Here is an 18,187-nt window from a genome sequence, read left to right as displayed (position 1 = left end):
ATTAGACTGTAAGCCCGTCAAAGGGCAGGGACTGTCTTTATCTGTTACCGATTTGTACATTCCAAGAGCTTAGTACAGTGCTCTGCACATAGTAAACGCTCAATAAATACTTTTGAATGAATGAGTGAATCTTGGACAAGTCACTTTAATTTTCCTCTACCTCAGCTTTCTCATCTGTAAAATGGGGGTTAAATCCTACTCCGTTCCAGTTAGACTGAGAGCCCCATGCGGGACAGGGACTGTTTCTGCCCTGATAATCTAGTATCAACTCCAACACTTAGTAATAACAAGATTGATAATTGTGGTATTTCATTCAATCGTATTTACTGAGCACTGATTGTGTGCAGAGCACCGTACTAAGCGCTTGGAAAATACAATTCGGCAACAGAGACAGTCCCTAAGTGCTTACTATGTGCCAGGCACTAAACGCTGGGGTGGAAGCCAGCAAATTGGGTTGGACAGAGTCCCTGTCCCAAGTGGGGCTCGCAATCTCAATCCCCATTTTAAAGACAAGGTAACCGAGGCCGAGAGAAGTAAAGTGACTTGCCCAAGGTCACACAGCAACGATTGGCAGAGCCAGGATTAGAACCTTCAGACTCCCAGGCCGGTATCTTTCCACTACCCCATGTTGTTTCTACAGTAGCACAGTACGGTGCTTGGCACAGAGTATCTGCTTAATGAGAATCAGAACAAAAAAAGAAAACAGTGAGAGCCAATGAAGCATGGAGCTATCAGAACAGTTGGGGGAGAGAGAGGATCTTGAAATTAAAGTAGCAGGAGCATGAACAGGAGAAGTGTCAGGGTGAAAGGGAGGAGTAGGGACGGGGCAGAGACAAGGGCAGATTCACACAAGCACCACTACATATTTTGTTAATACGCCCTACTTCAGACTAAGTGGAAAATAAAAAATACAAAAATGCCAAGGATAATATTCTATTAGAACATAAAGGAGGTCTTTGTTATAAGTACAATTTCAGTAAAAGCAGCAAAAATGAAGGAAAAGAAAGAAAATCACAGTAACATCTTTGAAGAGTAGCAAATTGTGCTCTCTTTTCTTATCTCTGTAAAAGAAACCAATCACGGATTGCTAACAGCCAACATCTATGGTTCTGGTTCTGGAACAACTGCCTATTAAAATCTGCATATCCAATTATTTCCTATCAATATAGAGTCCCTGCCCAACTAATACACATCTCCATATGTGCTTACACGTATATAGATACGTGTACGTAAATAGATTCCAAAAATGATTTCTCCCTCCTCCCCGAGTAACGTGGAAGCACAGAAAACAGGGAGAAGAACAAAAAGACAGAAACGGTGAAATAACAGTTGTACAAGACGTCACGTGAAGCATCAGCTAACCTGGAGTCGGCTAGAAGACAAAAGGCAGGTGGAAGCATTCGCATTCTGGAAGCAGCTGTAGTCCCCAAAATCACACCTTGCTCGGGATACTTACGTATTGAAGGATAATGTGGATCGAGACACCAATGCTATTTTCACTTTTTCCAAAATGGTGCTTCAGCCAAGTCAGTCAGTCAATAGTACTTGCTGAGCATTTACCGTGTGCCAAGCACTGTACTAAGTGCTTGGGAGAGTACAATATAACAATATAACACATTCCCTGTCCACAGTGAGCTAAGAGTCTAGATGACATTAATATGATTTAAAATCATAATGACATTGGTAGTATCTTATCAACTCATTACATTCCTTAGAAGCCATGTGGCCTAGTGGGTAGAGCACAAGCCTGGGATCCAGAAGGATCTGGATTCTAATCCCAATTCCGCCACTTGTCTGCTGTGTGACCTACAGGAAGTCACTAAACTCCTCTGTGTCTCAGTTACCCCATCTTTAGAATAGAGATTAAGACTGTGAGACCCAGGTGGGACATGGACAGTGTCCACCCTGATTAACTTGAATCTACCCCAGTGCTTAGTACAGCGCCTGGCATATGGTAAGCGCTAAAGAAATACCATTAAAACAAAAAAAACTCCTTGAGTGCTTCAGACCGGCAAAATTGGCTTTCGTTATATTGGCTTCTCTACTGAATATTTCTACATTAATTCAAAATAAAGTACCTGTGGCTGAAACTGTGGAACTGGTGGGCCTTGCATGCCTTGTGGCTGTTCATCCATTTTATTAACCAACAGGCAAGTTCAGAGTCTGCAAAAAAATAAAAATATATTTCATTTGCCCGTTCATCAAATTATCAGTATCCTGAGTAACTCAATTATGAAAATAAATCAGTCTGCTTACTCCTGAAGCAAAAGAACCCTCTGAATACTCGCCTTTCAATAACATATTTAAAAAGAGAACCCACCTGAAATGACTCCTGACAACTAATCTTAAGGCACCTGATTCTCAAAAGTCTACCAGTCCATTTAATTATTGGATATGCTGAACTGAAACCTGTAGTTTCCCTTGGAGCAATGCAAAACGATGGGCCACTGACAATCAGTGTCTAGTTCAAGTGCTGGAAGTGTCATTTCTTACACAGATTCACCCACTGTTACCAACAGGGATGACACAAATAAAATTATCAGTAGCAGCACTTACTGAACATCTGCTACGTTGCAGAGTCTTGTACCTACATATGTTCTCAATGAAAACTTCTATTCTATTGCTATCTATAGTGTTTTGATGACCCATCTATAAAGGATCAAGTGGAAAATGCAAAACATGAGAAGCAGCATGGCTTAATGGAAAGAGTACGGGTTTGGGAGTCAAAGGTCGTGGGTTCTAATCACAGCTCCACCACTAGTCAGCTGTGTGACTTTGGGCCAGCCACTTAACTTCTCTGTGCCTCACTGACCTCATCTGTCAAATGGGGATTAAGACTGTGAGCCCCATGTGGGATGACCTGATTACTTTGTATCTACCCCAGCACTTAGAATAGTGCTTGGCACATTAGTAAGCGCTTAACAAATACCAATATTATTATTATTATTATTGTTAAAATTAATGTGATATTAGGTAATCTAACACTATTAAACTGAAAATGCCATATAACAAGAAGAAATTAAATTATATTTTCAAATAAAGATATTATACTTGTTACAGTAGAAAGCCAGATAACCAAACTATTAGGGCTGAGACTGTTCCAGAAAATCATTATCTCTGACAATGTCCATCCAATTTTTGTCATATTCAGATGCCTTTTTGCCATGATCTGAACAAGTCTCAATTTGGAAAAATTGTTTTTGAGGTAATCAGTAATCATTTCTTCTTTTGTTTTAGTGAATGAAGCACTGAGGATATATGAAAAAACATTCAGCATTAATTACTGCACAAACTTTTGCTTTGAAGTCCAGAATTTCAGAATGCTTTCAGAAGCCCAAAATAAGGTAATTGAATAAAAACATGGCCCAGTTAAAAAGTCTGGTCTAGAATAAATGTTTGGAACTAGGTAACATAAACCTCAAATGATATGCTTTAAACAAAAACATCTGGCCACTTGAGGGTACAGAAACTGTAAAACAAAAATCAGTATTTACTGGATTTACCATGACTAATTCCAACCACAAGGATTACAATGATTAGCAACAGTGAAAAATCAACTAACTACCAAAAATACCCTCAACAATGAAAGAACATCTTCAACCAATCACTGTCCTTCATTCAACTGGGGGCTTCGAAATGCAATTGGAAAAGGAGAAGAGGGAGAAAGATGGACAAAAATAATACCTCTCAAAGACTACTGGAACACCATTGCCCATTTCACAATTTTAAGGCTTGCTAAATTCATTAATCTCAGATAAGTCAGCTCACCACAACCTAAGGACAACTCTACAACACTATTGTTTCAATAATTTAATTTTAACTTTGTTCTCCTTGATTCAAAAATACTAATCGATCTCATTTTGGAGGAACAAATAAATCCACAACTCCTACACAGTAGTATACTGCTCAAATCCCAGGAATTCAATTAATGTCAAACTTAACTTTTAAAAATCTTTCAACATAAACCTTCCTAGCCAGGGGTTTTGTCTATAAAAGAATGAATTAGCAACTGGAGAGCAAGTGTCATAGCTTGATCCAGGAGTCAAAATGAAAATTAAAACAATACAAAATCCCATTGAAGAATTAAAATAAAATAGCGATAAATATTTAAGTGAAATACTTAATCTATATCAATCTAGTTCTCATTAAATTACTACCTAGGTTCTTAATCTATATCAATCTAGTTCTCATTAAATTACTACCTAGGTTCTTCAATACATATTTAATTAAATTAAAATGCATATAAAAATATGACCAGTAAAAACAGATACATTTTGATTTTACTTCATTTGAAAACATGATTTTGTTCTTTATCAGCATTTTAGAACACAATCATGTTCTCAAATTCTTGGATCAATATCAATGAGCTTTTAGTTAGAAAGAAAAATATTTTCCTTCAGATCCTTAGCAATCAGGCGACACACAAAAATATGAACTATCGAACACTTGAAACAAAGAAAGAATAAAGGAAGCTGGGAGAAAGCCACAGCCAAAGCATGTATTTCTCAGGGATCACTACTCCATCTTCAACTTCTGTTAAATAACAAAATAAACTCTATTCGATCACAATGTGTGGCATGACAATTTATCCTCCTTTGGAAGAATTATGCCTTCACAGTGTTCTCGAAATCCTTAACTTTAAGAAATCCTTTTCAGTGAAGCAATTATCCAAAGTGATTTGCCAGAAAAACCAAAAAGGTATCAATCTAAAGACAGACTACTACAAAGTAGTTTTTCAAAATCACTTTACCTCTTAGAATTGTAAGAGTACGAGCAAACCCGTTTTAGCATCAACAGCAGTCCCTTCTCGAGTTGCAGATCTTGTCGGATCCTATTTTAGTTCCTCCTAAAGCTTTCAGCTATACAAATACTGGAGAGATTATTTTTTTTTTCTCCTCAGATTAAAATGGGCCACTCTCCGTTGACAGAAGCGGCTAAAACAAGCCGAATAATGGCGAAAGAGTTGGAGATTATTTTATTTCCGTGACGCTAGTGGCCTACCGAACAGAAGTTGTTAATCTTTATACATACATTGCCCTGAGAAAATGAAAGGAAACCGTGAAAGGCTTACGGTTGACTGATACTTGGCACTGACTGAAATCTCAAGAGCTGCACTAAATATTTTTCTTGGCCCCTTAGTAGCCATTCAGTAGAAATGATGTGCTCCTGACCTCAACCTTACATCTCCATTTGACTGAGTCAGCTAGCATCTTCCCAGTGGTGTTGTCTACCCATTCTCTTTAGGTGGTTAATCCGCCCACTATACTGACTTTACTTTCCACTTCTGAATTTCTGCTTTGTCCTTCCTGAGTGTGAAGGCTAGTCAGCTATATCTGCCATATCGAGTTAATCGGGGACTTGAGAAGGGTAGACCCTGCTACACATCTGGGCAAGCAAGCCGACTATTTTTTCTTCCTGGAATATCTCTACACTCACCAGAGATATTAAGAAGGAGAAGATGGTGACGCTAGCCACGGGAAATGTAATTACATTAATATTAGGTGATCAGTGATCAAATCTTCCTCGATCATCTGTAGAGTGCCAAGAAGAGCCCTGAATTCCCGCCAGCAGGAACACTTAGAAATCGTTATGATTTCTAAAAATATTACCATAAGCAGAGCAATAAAACTGGAAAATTGCTGGCAGCTGCTGTTTGTTCCAAAACACTTAGCAGTCAGGCCTTGTTAGTTCGGAAGCCCGTTGAGGCCAAAACTGGCAATTCTTGGGAGCTGTATAATGTTTTTCACATATCCTGCATCCAGACTTGGTTCACTGTAGATTGCAAAAATATGCAGGGAGCAATAAAAATGTAATTATAAGCTCACACCCATACCTTTCTAGGGAAGCATGGATAATGCTTTTTATGACAGCACCCAAAAGGTATAAACTCCCTAGATGAATGATCAGACTGAGTTTCATAGTAAAGTACTTCCTTGAACATGTCATATTTAAAAACTGTTTAGCCACAACCCCCGAGGATTATGATAGATGCATAGATTCCCACCCCTGGTGGGAGGAAAAAAGAGAAAGACCTCTTTCCCTGTGCTCTCTCTGCCTCTGACCTTGCCAACGACTTTGTTGACAAAATAGAAACCACTGGGTATTGAGCTCCCAAACACCTCCCCTTCATCACTTCCAGATCAATTCTGTCATCCTCCTCCACTACCTCACAAGAGCTCTCCCACCTCCTTTCAAAATCTACCTCCACTATTATGCCTCCAATCCCTTTCTCACTTTGGAAAAACACAAGGAGCGCTTTTCTCCCTTTCCTCATCACCATCTTCCAACTACTCACTCTCTGCTAGCTCCTTTCCAGGACCAAAGCAGAACTCCTCATCTTCCCAACCAAACCCAGTCAAACCCTGTCCTCTCCCAGACCTCCCCTAACTGTAGACAACACTACCATTCTCCGTCTCACAAGTCCATACCTTGGCACTATCCTCAGTTCATCTTTCAAACAATCAATCAATGGTATCTGTTGAACACTTACTGTGCGCAGAGCACTGTATTAAGTGCTTGATAGAGAACAATGCAAATTTCTCTCATTCAACATATATTTGGTCTGTTACCAAACCCTGTCAGTTCTACCTTCCCAACACATCTGGAATCCGTCTCTCCCTCTCCACCCATACCACTGTCACGCTGACTCAGGGACTTCCCTAGTAATAATTAATAATAACAACGATAATAATAATAATAATAATGTTGGTATTTGTTAAGCGCTTACTATGTGCCGAGCACTGTTCTAAGCGCTGGGGTAGACATAGGGGAATCAGGTTGTCCCACGTGGGGCTCACAGTCTTAATCCCCATTTTACAGATGAGGGAACTGAGGCACCGAGAAGTTAAGTGACTTGCCCAAAGTCACACAGCTGGCAAGTGGCAGAGCCGGGGTTCGAACCCATGACCTCTGACTCCAAAGCCCGTGCTCTTTCCAGTGAGCCACGCTGCTTGTTAAGAGCTTAGTAAGTGCCAAACACTGTTCTAAGTGCCAGGGCAGATACAAGTTAATCAGATTGGACACAGTCCCCGTCCCACATGGGGTTTACTCTCATAACCCCCATTTTACAGATGAGGTACCTGAGGCCCAGAGAAGTGATGTGACTTGTCCAAGTTTGCACAGCATACATGTGGTGGAGGGAGGACTTGAACCTAGGTCCTTCAGACTCCCAGGCCCAGGATCTATCCATTAAGCCACGCTACATCGGCTTCCTTACTGACCTTCCTTCCTCTCACCTCTGCCTTCTCCAATCCACACTTCACTCTGCAGTTTGGATCGTTTTTCTAAGAAACACTCAGTCCATTTGTCCCCTCTCCTCAAAAGCCTCTAATATTTGTACATCCATTTCTGCCTCAAATAGAAAGTCCTGGCTTTAAAACACTCTATCACCTCTCCGCCTTCTATCTTCATCATCATTATCATCATCATCATAATAATGATGGTATTTGTTAAGTGCTTACTATGTGCAAAGCACCGTTCTAAACACTGGGGGGATACAAGGTGATCAGGTTGTCCCACATGGGGTTCACAATCTTAATCCCCATTTTACAGATGAGGGAACTGAGGCACAGAGAAGTTAAGTGACTTGCCCAAAGTCACACAGCTGACAAGCATGGGAATTAGAACCCATGACCTCTGACTCCCAAGCCCGGGCTCTTTCCACTGAGTCACGCTGCTTTATCATCATAATCAATGGTATTGATAAAGCATATGTTGCGTGCAGAGCACTGTACTAAGTGCTTGGATGAGTACCATATAACAGAGTTGGTAGTGATAGACACATTCCCTACCCACAATGAGTTTACCATCCAGAGGGGGAGAAAGACATCAACATAAATAAATAAATTAGAGTATATAATTTATAGATATGCACGTAAGTGCTGTGGGGCTCAGGGTGAGGCAAATATCAAATGTCCAAAGATCGCAGATTCAAGTGTATAGATGACACAGATGGGGGATAGAGCTGGGGAATGTGGGCTTAACTGGAGAAGGCATCTTGGAAGAGATGTGACCTTAATAAGGCTTTAAAAATGGGACAGAGGTAGTCTGACCTATGTGGAGCATGGGAGGGAGTTCTAGACCAAAGGGAGGACATGGACAAGGGGTCCACGGTGAGCTAGGTGAGATTGGAACCCAGTGAGCAGCTGGAGTTAGAGGAGCGGAGTGTATGAGTTTTTAAAAAGTGTCTGTTGTTGCATTATACCCTCCCAAGCGCTTAGTACAGTGCTTTGTACACAGTACGTGCTCAATAAATATGACTGAATGAAGGAATGAATGACTGTAGTAGGTACATTACCTTCTCGTTCTCCTACCACACCCCAAACTGCACGCTTCACTCCTCTGACACCGAACAGTACAATGCTCTGTACACAGTAAGCGCTCAATAAATATAATTGAATGAATGAACTAACAACCTACTTACTCACTGTACCTCGATCTTATCTTTCTGTCCGCAGACCCCTTGCCCAAATTCTCCTTTTGGCCTGGAACTCCCTCTGCTTTCATAAGAGACAGACCACCACTCTCCGCTCCTTCAAAGCCCTGTTAAAATCACATCTCCTCCAAGAGGTCTTCCCTGTCTTAAATTCTCCCTTCTGCAATCCCCTATGTACTTGGGTCGGTACCCCTTAAGCACCCCCTCTCCCAATTCCACAGCACTTATATACATATCCATCTGTAATTTATTTTAATGAATGTCACCTCCTTTAATCTGTCATCTCCTTGTGGGCAGGGATGGCGTCTGCCTATTCTACTGTATTCTCCCTAGCCCTTAGTACAGTGTTCTCCCCACAGAAAATGCTCAAAAAATACCACTGTGTGATCAAAGGCATAGGGGAATCAAACACTCCGTGACTCCTCTAGCCTAAAAAAAATAAATACCTTCTCCAGATCCCACTGTATTATCCAGCTATTGCCACATTGTCCTCCACCTATTTCTGTCCCAACTCCTTTAAATAGTTGTCTACGCTCTCTTCCACCACTCTCCTTGACTCTCTGCAATCTGATTTTCATTTCCTTCACTCCTCTGAGAGCACTTTCTCCAAAATCACCAACGTTTTCCTCTTGCCTAATTTAACTGACTAATCTAGCAGTCTATCCTAATCCTCTTCAACCTCTCAACTGCCTTTGACACTATGGGCCACTCCGCTCATTCGATCATATTTATTGAGTCCTTACTGTGTGTACTAAGTGCTTGGTAAAGTACAATACAACAATAAACGGACACATTCCCTGCCCACAATGAGTTTACAGTTTAGAGGGATTAACCTTGGTTTTTCTCACACAGTCCTTTCCAGTTTTTCCTCTTTTACCTCTCTGCCAATCCCTTTCAGTCCTTTTCACCAGCACTTCTTCTGCCAATTCCCTACAAGCCATGGGTCCCGTTCTCTTCTCAATTTAGACTCACTCCCTTGGGGAGCTCACACCCTGTTTCCTACATGGAACTCTCTTCCCCCTCCTTGAAAGATTATTTGGCTCGTAGCATCTTCAAAGCTATTCTGAAATTTCAGCTCCTCCAGGATAGTTCTTCCTAATTAATATCTAATCTCACGACCTTATATCCTCTCTACTGACACTTAAGTGTCTGCATATTCGCACAACCACATTCACTTAAATGCATGTTTTTATATTCTACTCCTTTTCCCTATATGTAGTTTATTTTAATGTCTGCCTCCCCCACTAGATTGTGAGTTCTACTGAGCGCTTACTGTGGGCAGAGCACTGTACTAAGCGCTTGGGAAATACAATTCAACAACAAATAGAGACAATCCCTGCCCACAATGGGCTCAGTTTCTTGAGGTCAGTGACCAAGTCCAGTAATTATCCAGTACTCTCCCACAGCACAGTATTCCTCAATATTGCTCAAGATTTATTTTTGATTGATACCAGAGTCCCTGTTCAAACTTGTTTAATGACACACATTCCACATACAATCCTACAAAGGTCTAACCTGGGCTCATTCACACCCACCTGACCACAACCAAGAGAGTAACTTTGATTAACCTAAGGTTTTAGTAGATTTAGATTCTATGCAATAAAATGTTCACCATTCTTCTCTCCAGGATCTACATTCAACAGACTTGCTTAACGTTTGGGTCTATATTTGTTTTACATAATTCTAGTTATATCTGCAAAAACACATATGTACAAGAAATACCCCATCTCCCCAAGACACATCCTTTCTTCCCTTATTTGCATCCTCCAGATTCTCCTCTCCTTCCTCTTTCTGGCCCCTTCAAATACCTTCCTAAGGTCCCCCCGTCCCCTCCCCCAGAAACCGTCCCTCAGCTCCATCCCTGCTTCCAAAGACCTCTCTAATCTTCCTCTCCTGGGCCCATACCACTCTTCTTTTTCCTAGGTTTCCTAGGTCTCCTAGATAGAGAAGCAGCGTGGCCTAGCGGATAGAGCGTGGGTCTGGGAGTCAGAAGGACTGGGTTTCTAAACCATTCTCTCATTCATTCATTCAATCGCATTTATTGAGCACTTACTATGTGCACAGCACTGTACTGAGCGCTTGGGAGAGTACAATATAACAATAAGCGGACACATTATCTGCCCACGACAACCTTAGTCTGCCATTTGTCGACTGTGTGACCTTGGGCAAGTGACAACTTCTCTGTGCCTCAGTTCCCTCAGCTGCAAAATAGTGATTAAGACTAGTGAGCCCCAGGTGGGACACGGACTGTGCCCAACCCGATTTGCTTGTATCCAACAGGGCGCTTAGACCAGTGCCTGGCACATAGTAAGCACTTAACAAATGCCACAGTTATCATTATTATTAGGTTTCCCCGCTCACTTACTCCGAGTTGGGTCCTCCCTCCCAAGATCTTCCTGTCTGCAACCCCCTCAACAGCTCCTGTCCAGACACAGAGCCATGTTCACAGAGACGGAAGAATTCACACCTACAGGCTCCCCAGCAGAGGCACAGCCCCGACAACAGGAGGAAGGTTAAGTGACCGCTGGCCGGGCTAAAATCCTGGCACAGATCCTTTAGGAGCCGCTGCTGGAACTCGGCCAGGCAGTCGCAGGCCAAGACCGCAGATGGGGTTACAAGCTCATTTCTTCCCACCGTTGCCGTCCCCCGCTGAAGACTCACCGCCACCACAGTCTGGCCGAGTCCACACCTACTGGACTTGATGAATCCCGGCCACGTTTTCATTTTAGCTGGCCACGATGGTCAGGAAATCAGAAGTCACTTAAATCTACCTTCTCCAGTTACCTGGACTGTTCCAGGCATTTGCACGTAAGGACTTTAGTTTCTGTTTGGAAAGGGTGGGGAGGGAAGTGCATTTATGTCAAACTGAGGGGGTGGAAGATGGGGGAGGAAGGAGGGAGGTAAACTGGAACGTCATTGTTTATTGTTACAGTGCACTCTCCCAAGCGCTCAGTACAGTGCTCTGGACCGGTGAGTCCTAATTCAAATTGGTGAGAGTTTCCCATCCAAAGTGATCGCTGAGGCTCAGACCTGTTGCTTCCAGTGGGGGTGAGATTCTATTCTATTTATCTAATAATAATAATAATAATAATGTTGGTATTTGTTAAGCGCTTACTATGTGCAGAGCACTGTTCTAAGCGCTGGGGTAGACACAGGGGAATCAGGTTGTCCCACGTGGGGCTCACAGCCTTCATCCCCATTTTACAGATGAGGTAACTGAGGCACAGAGAAGTTAAGTGACTCGCCCACAGTCACACAGCTGACAAGTGGCAGAGCTGGGATTCGAATTCATGACCTCTGACTCCAAAACCCGTGCTCTTTCCACTGAGCCATGCTGCTTCTCCATTCTTGATTCTATTTATTGCTATTGTTCTTGTCTGTCCATCTCCCCCGATTAGACTGTAAGCCCGTCAAAGGGCAGGGACTGTCTCTATCTGTTACCGATTTGTACATTCCAAGCGCTTAGTACAGTGCTCTGCACATAGTAAGTGCTCAGTAAAGACTATTGAATGAATGAATGCTCTGCACACAGTAAGCACTCAATAAATATGACTCAGTGAATGAATGAAAAAGGTGCTGCAGTTCCGAAAAATCCTCAACCCTAAAAGAGAGGGGACAAGAGGCCTATCCCATTAAGCCCTCTTTTCCCATCCCACATCGATCATGCACTTGGATCTGTGACCTCTGAATATTTGATATTCACCCCACCCCCAATCCCACAGCATTTATGTTTACGTCTTTAAATTATATCTCATAAATTACTTATCTATTCATATTAATGTCTGTCTCCCCCTGTAGACCATAAGTTCATTAAAGGCAGGAAACGTGCCCGCTAATTTTGTTACACTGTACTCTCCCAAACTTTTAGTACAGTGCTCTGCGCATAGTGAGTGCTCAATAAATACCACTGACTGAATGGGTTTCTCCTGGATGTAATCCCATCACCCAATTACCGCATAAACCACCTCTGTGCTCTGTAAGGCAAATTACAGGGCTCAGACTCAACGCAGAAAACAACTCCTTCCTCTTTAGTATGCACATAGATATATATAGTTCCCTGGAATTTGGTGTATGCTGGCATCTGGATTGCTTATGCTGACAGCGACATCGTCAAGAAAGACTTACACCGGGGGAATCATGCCATCTTGAATGAACCCACCATTTCCTTTCCTGCCCCTTGTAACTAGTAAGATGGATTGACGAAGCTGAAGCTACCTAATCTTTTTTTATGGTATTGGTTAAGCATTTAGTATGTTCCAGGCACTGTACTAAATGCTGGGGTAGATACAAGCTAAGTAGTTGGGACGCATTCCATGTCCCACGTAATAATAACTGTGGTATTTGTTTAGAGCTTAGTATGTGCCGCGCACCATATAATAATGTTGGTATTTGTTAAGTGCTTACTATGTGCCGAGCACTGTTCTAAAGGCTTGGGGTAGACACAGGGGAATCAAGTTGTCCCACGGGGGGCTCACAGTCTTAATCTCCATTTTACAGATGAGGTAACTGAGGGACCGAGAAGTTAAGTGACTTGCCCGAAGTCACACAGCTGACAAGTGGCAGAGCCGGGGTTCGAACCCATGACCTCTGACTCCAAAGCCCGGGCTCTTTCCAGTGAGCCACGCTGCTTCTCTAAGCACCATATGAAGCGCTGGGGTGGACACAAGCAAATCGGGTTGGACAGAGTCCCTGTCTTCACATGGGGCTCACAGTTTTAATCCCCATTTTACAGATAAGGTACCTGAGGCACAGAGAAGTGACCTGCCCAAAGCCACACAGCAGACAAGGAGCAGAGCAGGGATTAGAACCCGAGACCTTCTGACTCCCAGGCCCATGTTCTATCCACTACGCTATGCGGCTTGGATGAGGGAACTGAGGCACAAAAAAGTTAAGTGGCTTACCCAGGGTCACACAGCGGACAGGTGGTGGAGCCAGAATTGGAAACCAGACCCTTCTGACTCCCAGGGCCGTGCGCTCTCCTCTAGGCCATGCTACTTCTTAATTGCCTCATCTCTTTCTGGGGAGAAAGAAAGGAGGTACCACCAGGAAATTTGGAGCCAGAAAGATCAACTATCAACACCATGGGATAACAAGTTTCCCATTGGGAAAACAGAAAGATCTGCAGTTTTGTCCTAAGCAATCCCACTTCCCGGCTAGACTACTGTGTCAGCCTTCTCTCTGACCTCCCTTCCTCCTCTCTCGCCCCGCTCCGGTCTATTCTTCACTCCGCTGCCCGGCTCATCTTCCTGCAGAAACGATCTGGGCATGTCACTCCCTTCTTAAACAACTCCAGTGGTTGCCTATCAACCTCCGCTCCAAACAAAAACTCCTCACTCTAGGCTTCGAGGCTCTCCATCACCTTGCCCCTTCCTACCTCTCCTCCCTTCTCTCTTTCTACCGCCCACCCCGCACGCTCCGCTCCTCCGCCGCCCACCTCCTCACCGTCCCTCGGTCTCGCCCGTCCCGCCGTCGACCCCCGGGTCACGTCCTCCCGCGGTCCCGGAACGCCCTCCCTCCTCACCTCCGCCAAACTGATTCTCTTCCCCTCTTCAAAACCCTACTTAAAACTCACCTCCTCCAAGAGGCGTTCCCAGACTGAGCTCCTCTTCTCCCTCTACTCCCTCTGCCATCCCCCCTTTACCTCTCCGCAGCTTAACCCTCTTTTTCCCCTTTTCCCTCTGCTCCTCCACCTCTCCCTTCCCATCCCCACAGCACTGTACTCGTCCGCTCAACTGTATATATTTTCGTTACCCTATTTATTTTGTTAATGAATTGTACATCGCCTCGATTCTATTTAGTTGCCATCGGTTTTTACGAGATGTTCTTCCCCTCGACTCTATTTATCGCCATCGTTCTCGTCTGTCCGTCTCCCCCGATTAGACTGTAAGCCCGTCAAACGGCAGGGACCGTCTCTATCTGTTGCCGACTTGTTCATCCCAAGCGCTTAGTACAGTGCTCTGCACATAGTAAGCGCTCAATAAATACTATTGAATGAACTTCCGGCAAGCAGGCAAGAGGCAGCATCCCCTTCTATAGCGCCAATGTAGAATTAAAAACCATCCACTCTGGCTCCATCTTTGTTGGCGCCCCTCTCCGCCCCTACTTAACCCCCCTCTGCCCTGAATACTTCAATCTTTACAGAGAACGAGTCTACCAACTCTTGTTGCATTTTATTATTATTATTATAATACATGTTAAGCACTTACTATGTGCCAAGCACTGTACTAAGCACCGGCGTAGAAACAACATAATCAGATTGGACAGAGTTCCTCTTCCACATGGGGCACACTGTGCTCTCCTAAGTACTTACGGACAGTGCTCTGCACACAGCAAGTGCTCAATAAATACCACTGACTGATAGGAATCCAAGTACAGTGACCCCAACTCTTTATGGACACTGGAACCTTTTAGGAAGTTACAAAAGGGATATTTACAAAAAAGCCCAGCATGCATTCTTGCAAGCATGTTTTCAGGAAACATGACAGAGATTTAAGATTGAACTTTTTTTATTCAGTGGGTTTCCTTTTATTCATATTAACGTCTTTCTTCCCCTCTAGACTGTTGACTTGCTATGGTCAGGAAATGTCTACTAGTTCTTTTATATTGTAGTCTCCCAAGTGCAGTACTTTGCACACAGTAAGTGCTCAATAAATACCAGTAATAATAATAATAACTGTGGCATTTAAATGCTTATTCATGCAATAGTATTTATTGAGTGCTTACTATGTGCAGAGCACTGGACTAAGCGCTTGGAATGTACAAATCGGTAACAGAGCTTACTCTGTGCCAGGCACAGTGTACTATACGCTGGGGTGGATAAAAAGCAAATAGCGTTGGACACAATCCCTGTCCCAAATGGGGCTCCCAGACTCAATCCCCATTTTACAGATGAGGGAAATGAGGCACAGAGAAGTGAAGTGACTTGCCCAAGGTCACAATGATTGATTGATTGGAAGGGAGAAGATAGTCCAGAGCAGAAAGAAAACTTCATTTTACATTCATTTCTGCTAAAATTTGGGGTTTTAACACATGATTCGGATGTAACGCAATGGAAGTATTAGGAAACATTCTTCCCACAACACCAATCAGCTCTGGGTATAACACAAGCCACAAGTTGGTGCAAGTCGATTTGCTGTTGGAAGAAACAGTTGGGCACATATGTTTGGAAAACCGTCAAGATGCTGCTATATTTTCCAGCCCCTGCCTCAGCCTTCCTGTACGGTATTGCACAATATTTGATGTTTCTTTGTGTTTCTGTAACTTTTTGATATCTAATAAAGTAACAACCAGAAGCATGACTGTTCATCCTGCTAAAGGTAACAGAGAATTTGTATTAAAAGAGATTAATGTTGATGGCATACTAATAATGATGAGAATCATAATAATGATAGTGGTGTCTGTCAAGCACTATGTGCCAAGCACTGTACCAAGCGCAGTTGATAAGATAATAAGTCGGACACAGTCCCTATCCCATTTATTTATTTGCTATTGTTTTAATGAGATGTTCTTGCCCTTGATTCTATTTATTGCCACTGTTCTTGTCTGTCCGTCTCCCCCGATCAGACTGTGAGCCCGTCAAAGGGCAGGGACTGTCTCTGTTACCGATTTGTACATTCCAAGCGCTTAGTACAGTGCTCTGCACATAGTAAGCACTCAATAAATACTACTGAATGAATAAGGGGCTCACAGTCTAAGTAGGAGGGAAGAACAGTTCTTGAAACCCTATTTTACAGATAAGGAAACTGAAGCACAGAGAAGTTAAGTAACTACTTATCAATCGTATTTATCGAGCACTTAGCGTGTGGAAAGCACTGTACTAAGCACTTGGGAAAGTACAATACAACCGAGTTGGTAGACACATTTCCTGCCTACAAGCGCACTGTCCAGAGGGCCAAGCACTAGGCCAAAGTCACCCAACAGACAAGTTCTTACAACCTACCCTCTGATTAATTCCTGTTAATTAGTGTTTACTATCGAGCAATTAATCGACGGCATTGCCGAATTGTACTTTCCAAGTGCTTAGCAGTGCTCTGCACACAGTAAGCGCTCAATAAATATGATTGAATAAATGAATTTCTTGAGCACTTACTGTGTGCAGAACACTGTACTAAACTCTAGGAAGAGTACAATGCAACAGAGTCGGTAAACACGCTCCCTGTCCACAAGTAGCTTACGGTCTAGAGGGCAGACAGTCATTACAACAAACTATGGATATGTACAGAAGTGCTGTGGGGCTGAGGGAGGGGTGACTACCAAGTAATTAAATGATACGAGTGCATAGGTGACACAAAAGGGAGAGGTTAGGGAGATGAGGGCTTAGTCAGGGAAGGCTCTTGGAGGAGATGGGATTTGAATAAAGTTCTGAAGGTGTGGAGACAGGTGGCCTGTCAGGGAGTGAGTTCTGCACCAGATGGAGGACAAGGGCATATTGCTATTGTTCTTGTCTGTCTGTCTCCCCCGATTAGACTGTAAATCCATCAAAGGGCAGGGACTGTCTCTATCTGTTACCGATTTGTACATTCCAAGCGCTTAGCTCAGTGCTCTGCACATAGTAAGCGCTCAGTAAATACTGTTGAATGAATAGTTGGTACCGAGGTAGAGTGAGTACTTTGGCATTAGAGGAGTGAAGCTTGTGGACTGGATTGTAGTAAGAAATCAATGAGGTAAGAGAAGAGGAGGTGAGTTAAATGAATGCTTCACCGCCAACGTTAAGGAGTTTCCGTTTGATGCAGAGGTGGCTGGGCAACCACGGGAGGTTTTTGAGGAGCGGAGAAACATGGACTGAAGAGATTTGTACAAAAACGAAGTACGGACTGGAATGGGAAAGACAAAAGGCATGGAGGTCAGTGAGACGGCCGATGCTGTAGTCAAGGGGAGATATAAGTGCTTGGATCAGCAGAGTTCGGATTGGCGAGGAAAGGGTGCATTTTTGCGATGTGAAGGTTTAACTGACAGGACTTGGTGGCAGATCGAAGATGCGGGGTGAATGAGAGAGATGTCAAGGATAATGCCAAAGCTACGGGCTTGTGAGACAGGGAGGGTGGAAGTGCTGCCTACAAGAGACGGGAAAGACATGTCCCTGGACATGTTCTGTTTGAAATCTGCAGGACATTCAAGTAGAGATATCCTGAAGTCAGGAGGAAATGAGAGACTGCAGCAGAGAGATCATGGCTGAAGAGGTGGATTTGGGAATCATCCGAAAACAAATAGTTGTTGAAGCTATGGGAGAGAATGAGTTCTCCAAAGCAGTGCAAAAAGATGGAGAACAAAAGGAGACCCAGAATTGAGTCCAGAGGAATAATATTATTATGATATTTGTTAAGCCCTTACTATGTGCCAAGCACTGTTCTAAGCACTAGGGTAGATATAAGGAAAGCAGGTTACCCCAACTGGGGTTCACAATCGTAAACGCCATTTTGCAGATGAGGTAACTCAGGCACAGAGAAATGAAGTAACTTGCCCAAGGTCACACAGCAGACAAGTGGCGGACTCGGCATTAAAACCCCCAACCTCTGACTCCCAAGATGGTGATCTTGCCACTAGGCCATGCTGCTTGGGGGGAAGGCCAAGGAGAAGAAGCCAACAAAAGACTGAGAAAGAGTGGTCAGAGAGATAGGAGGGGAACCAGGAAAGGACTGTATCAGTAAAGCCAAGGTTAGATGACAGGAAAAGGGGGTGGTCCACAGTTGGGAATCTGAGGAGATTGAAATAGGGGCCATTAGATTTGGGAAGAATAATATTGGTATTTGTTAA

At 43.3% G+C, this 18,187-nt stretch overlaps 1 protein-coding gene across 1 annotated transcript in view; it reads right to left on the bottom strand.

Moving 5' to 3' along the window:
• Positions 1–18,187, bottom strand: part of NEK7 (NIMA related kinase 7) — a 227,255-nt gene that overhangs the window by 154,527 nt on the left and 54,541 nt on the right. The window contains 1 exon segment of the mRNA XM_029063357.1: positions 2,079–2,163. Coding sequence (XP_028919190.1) covers positions 2,079–2,135 — 57 coding nt within the window. The 5' untranslated portion in view covers positions 2,136–2,163.

This window comes from Ornithorhynchus anatinus, chromosome 4, assembly GCF_004115215.2.
Source record: "Ornithorhynchus anatinus isolate Pmale09 chromosome 4, mOrnAna1.pri.v4, whole genome shotgun sequence".
NCBI lineage: Eukaryota > Metazoa > Chordata > Mammalia > Monotremata > Ornithorhynchidae > Ornithorhynchus > Ornithorhynchus anatinus.
Note: the sequence above shows the minus strand (reverse complement) of the source record. Positions and strands in the feature narration are given on the sequence as shown.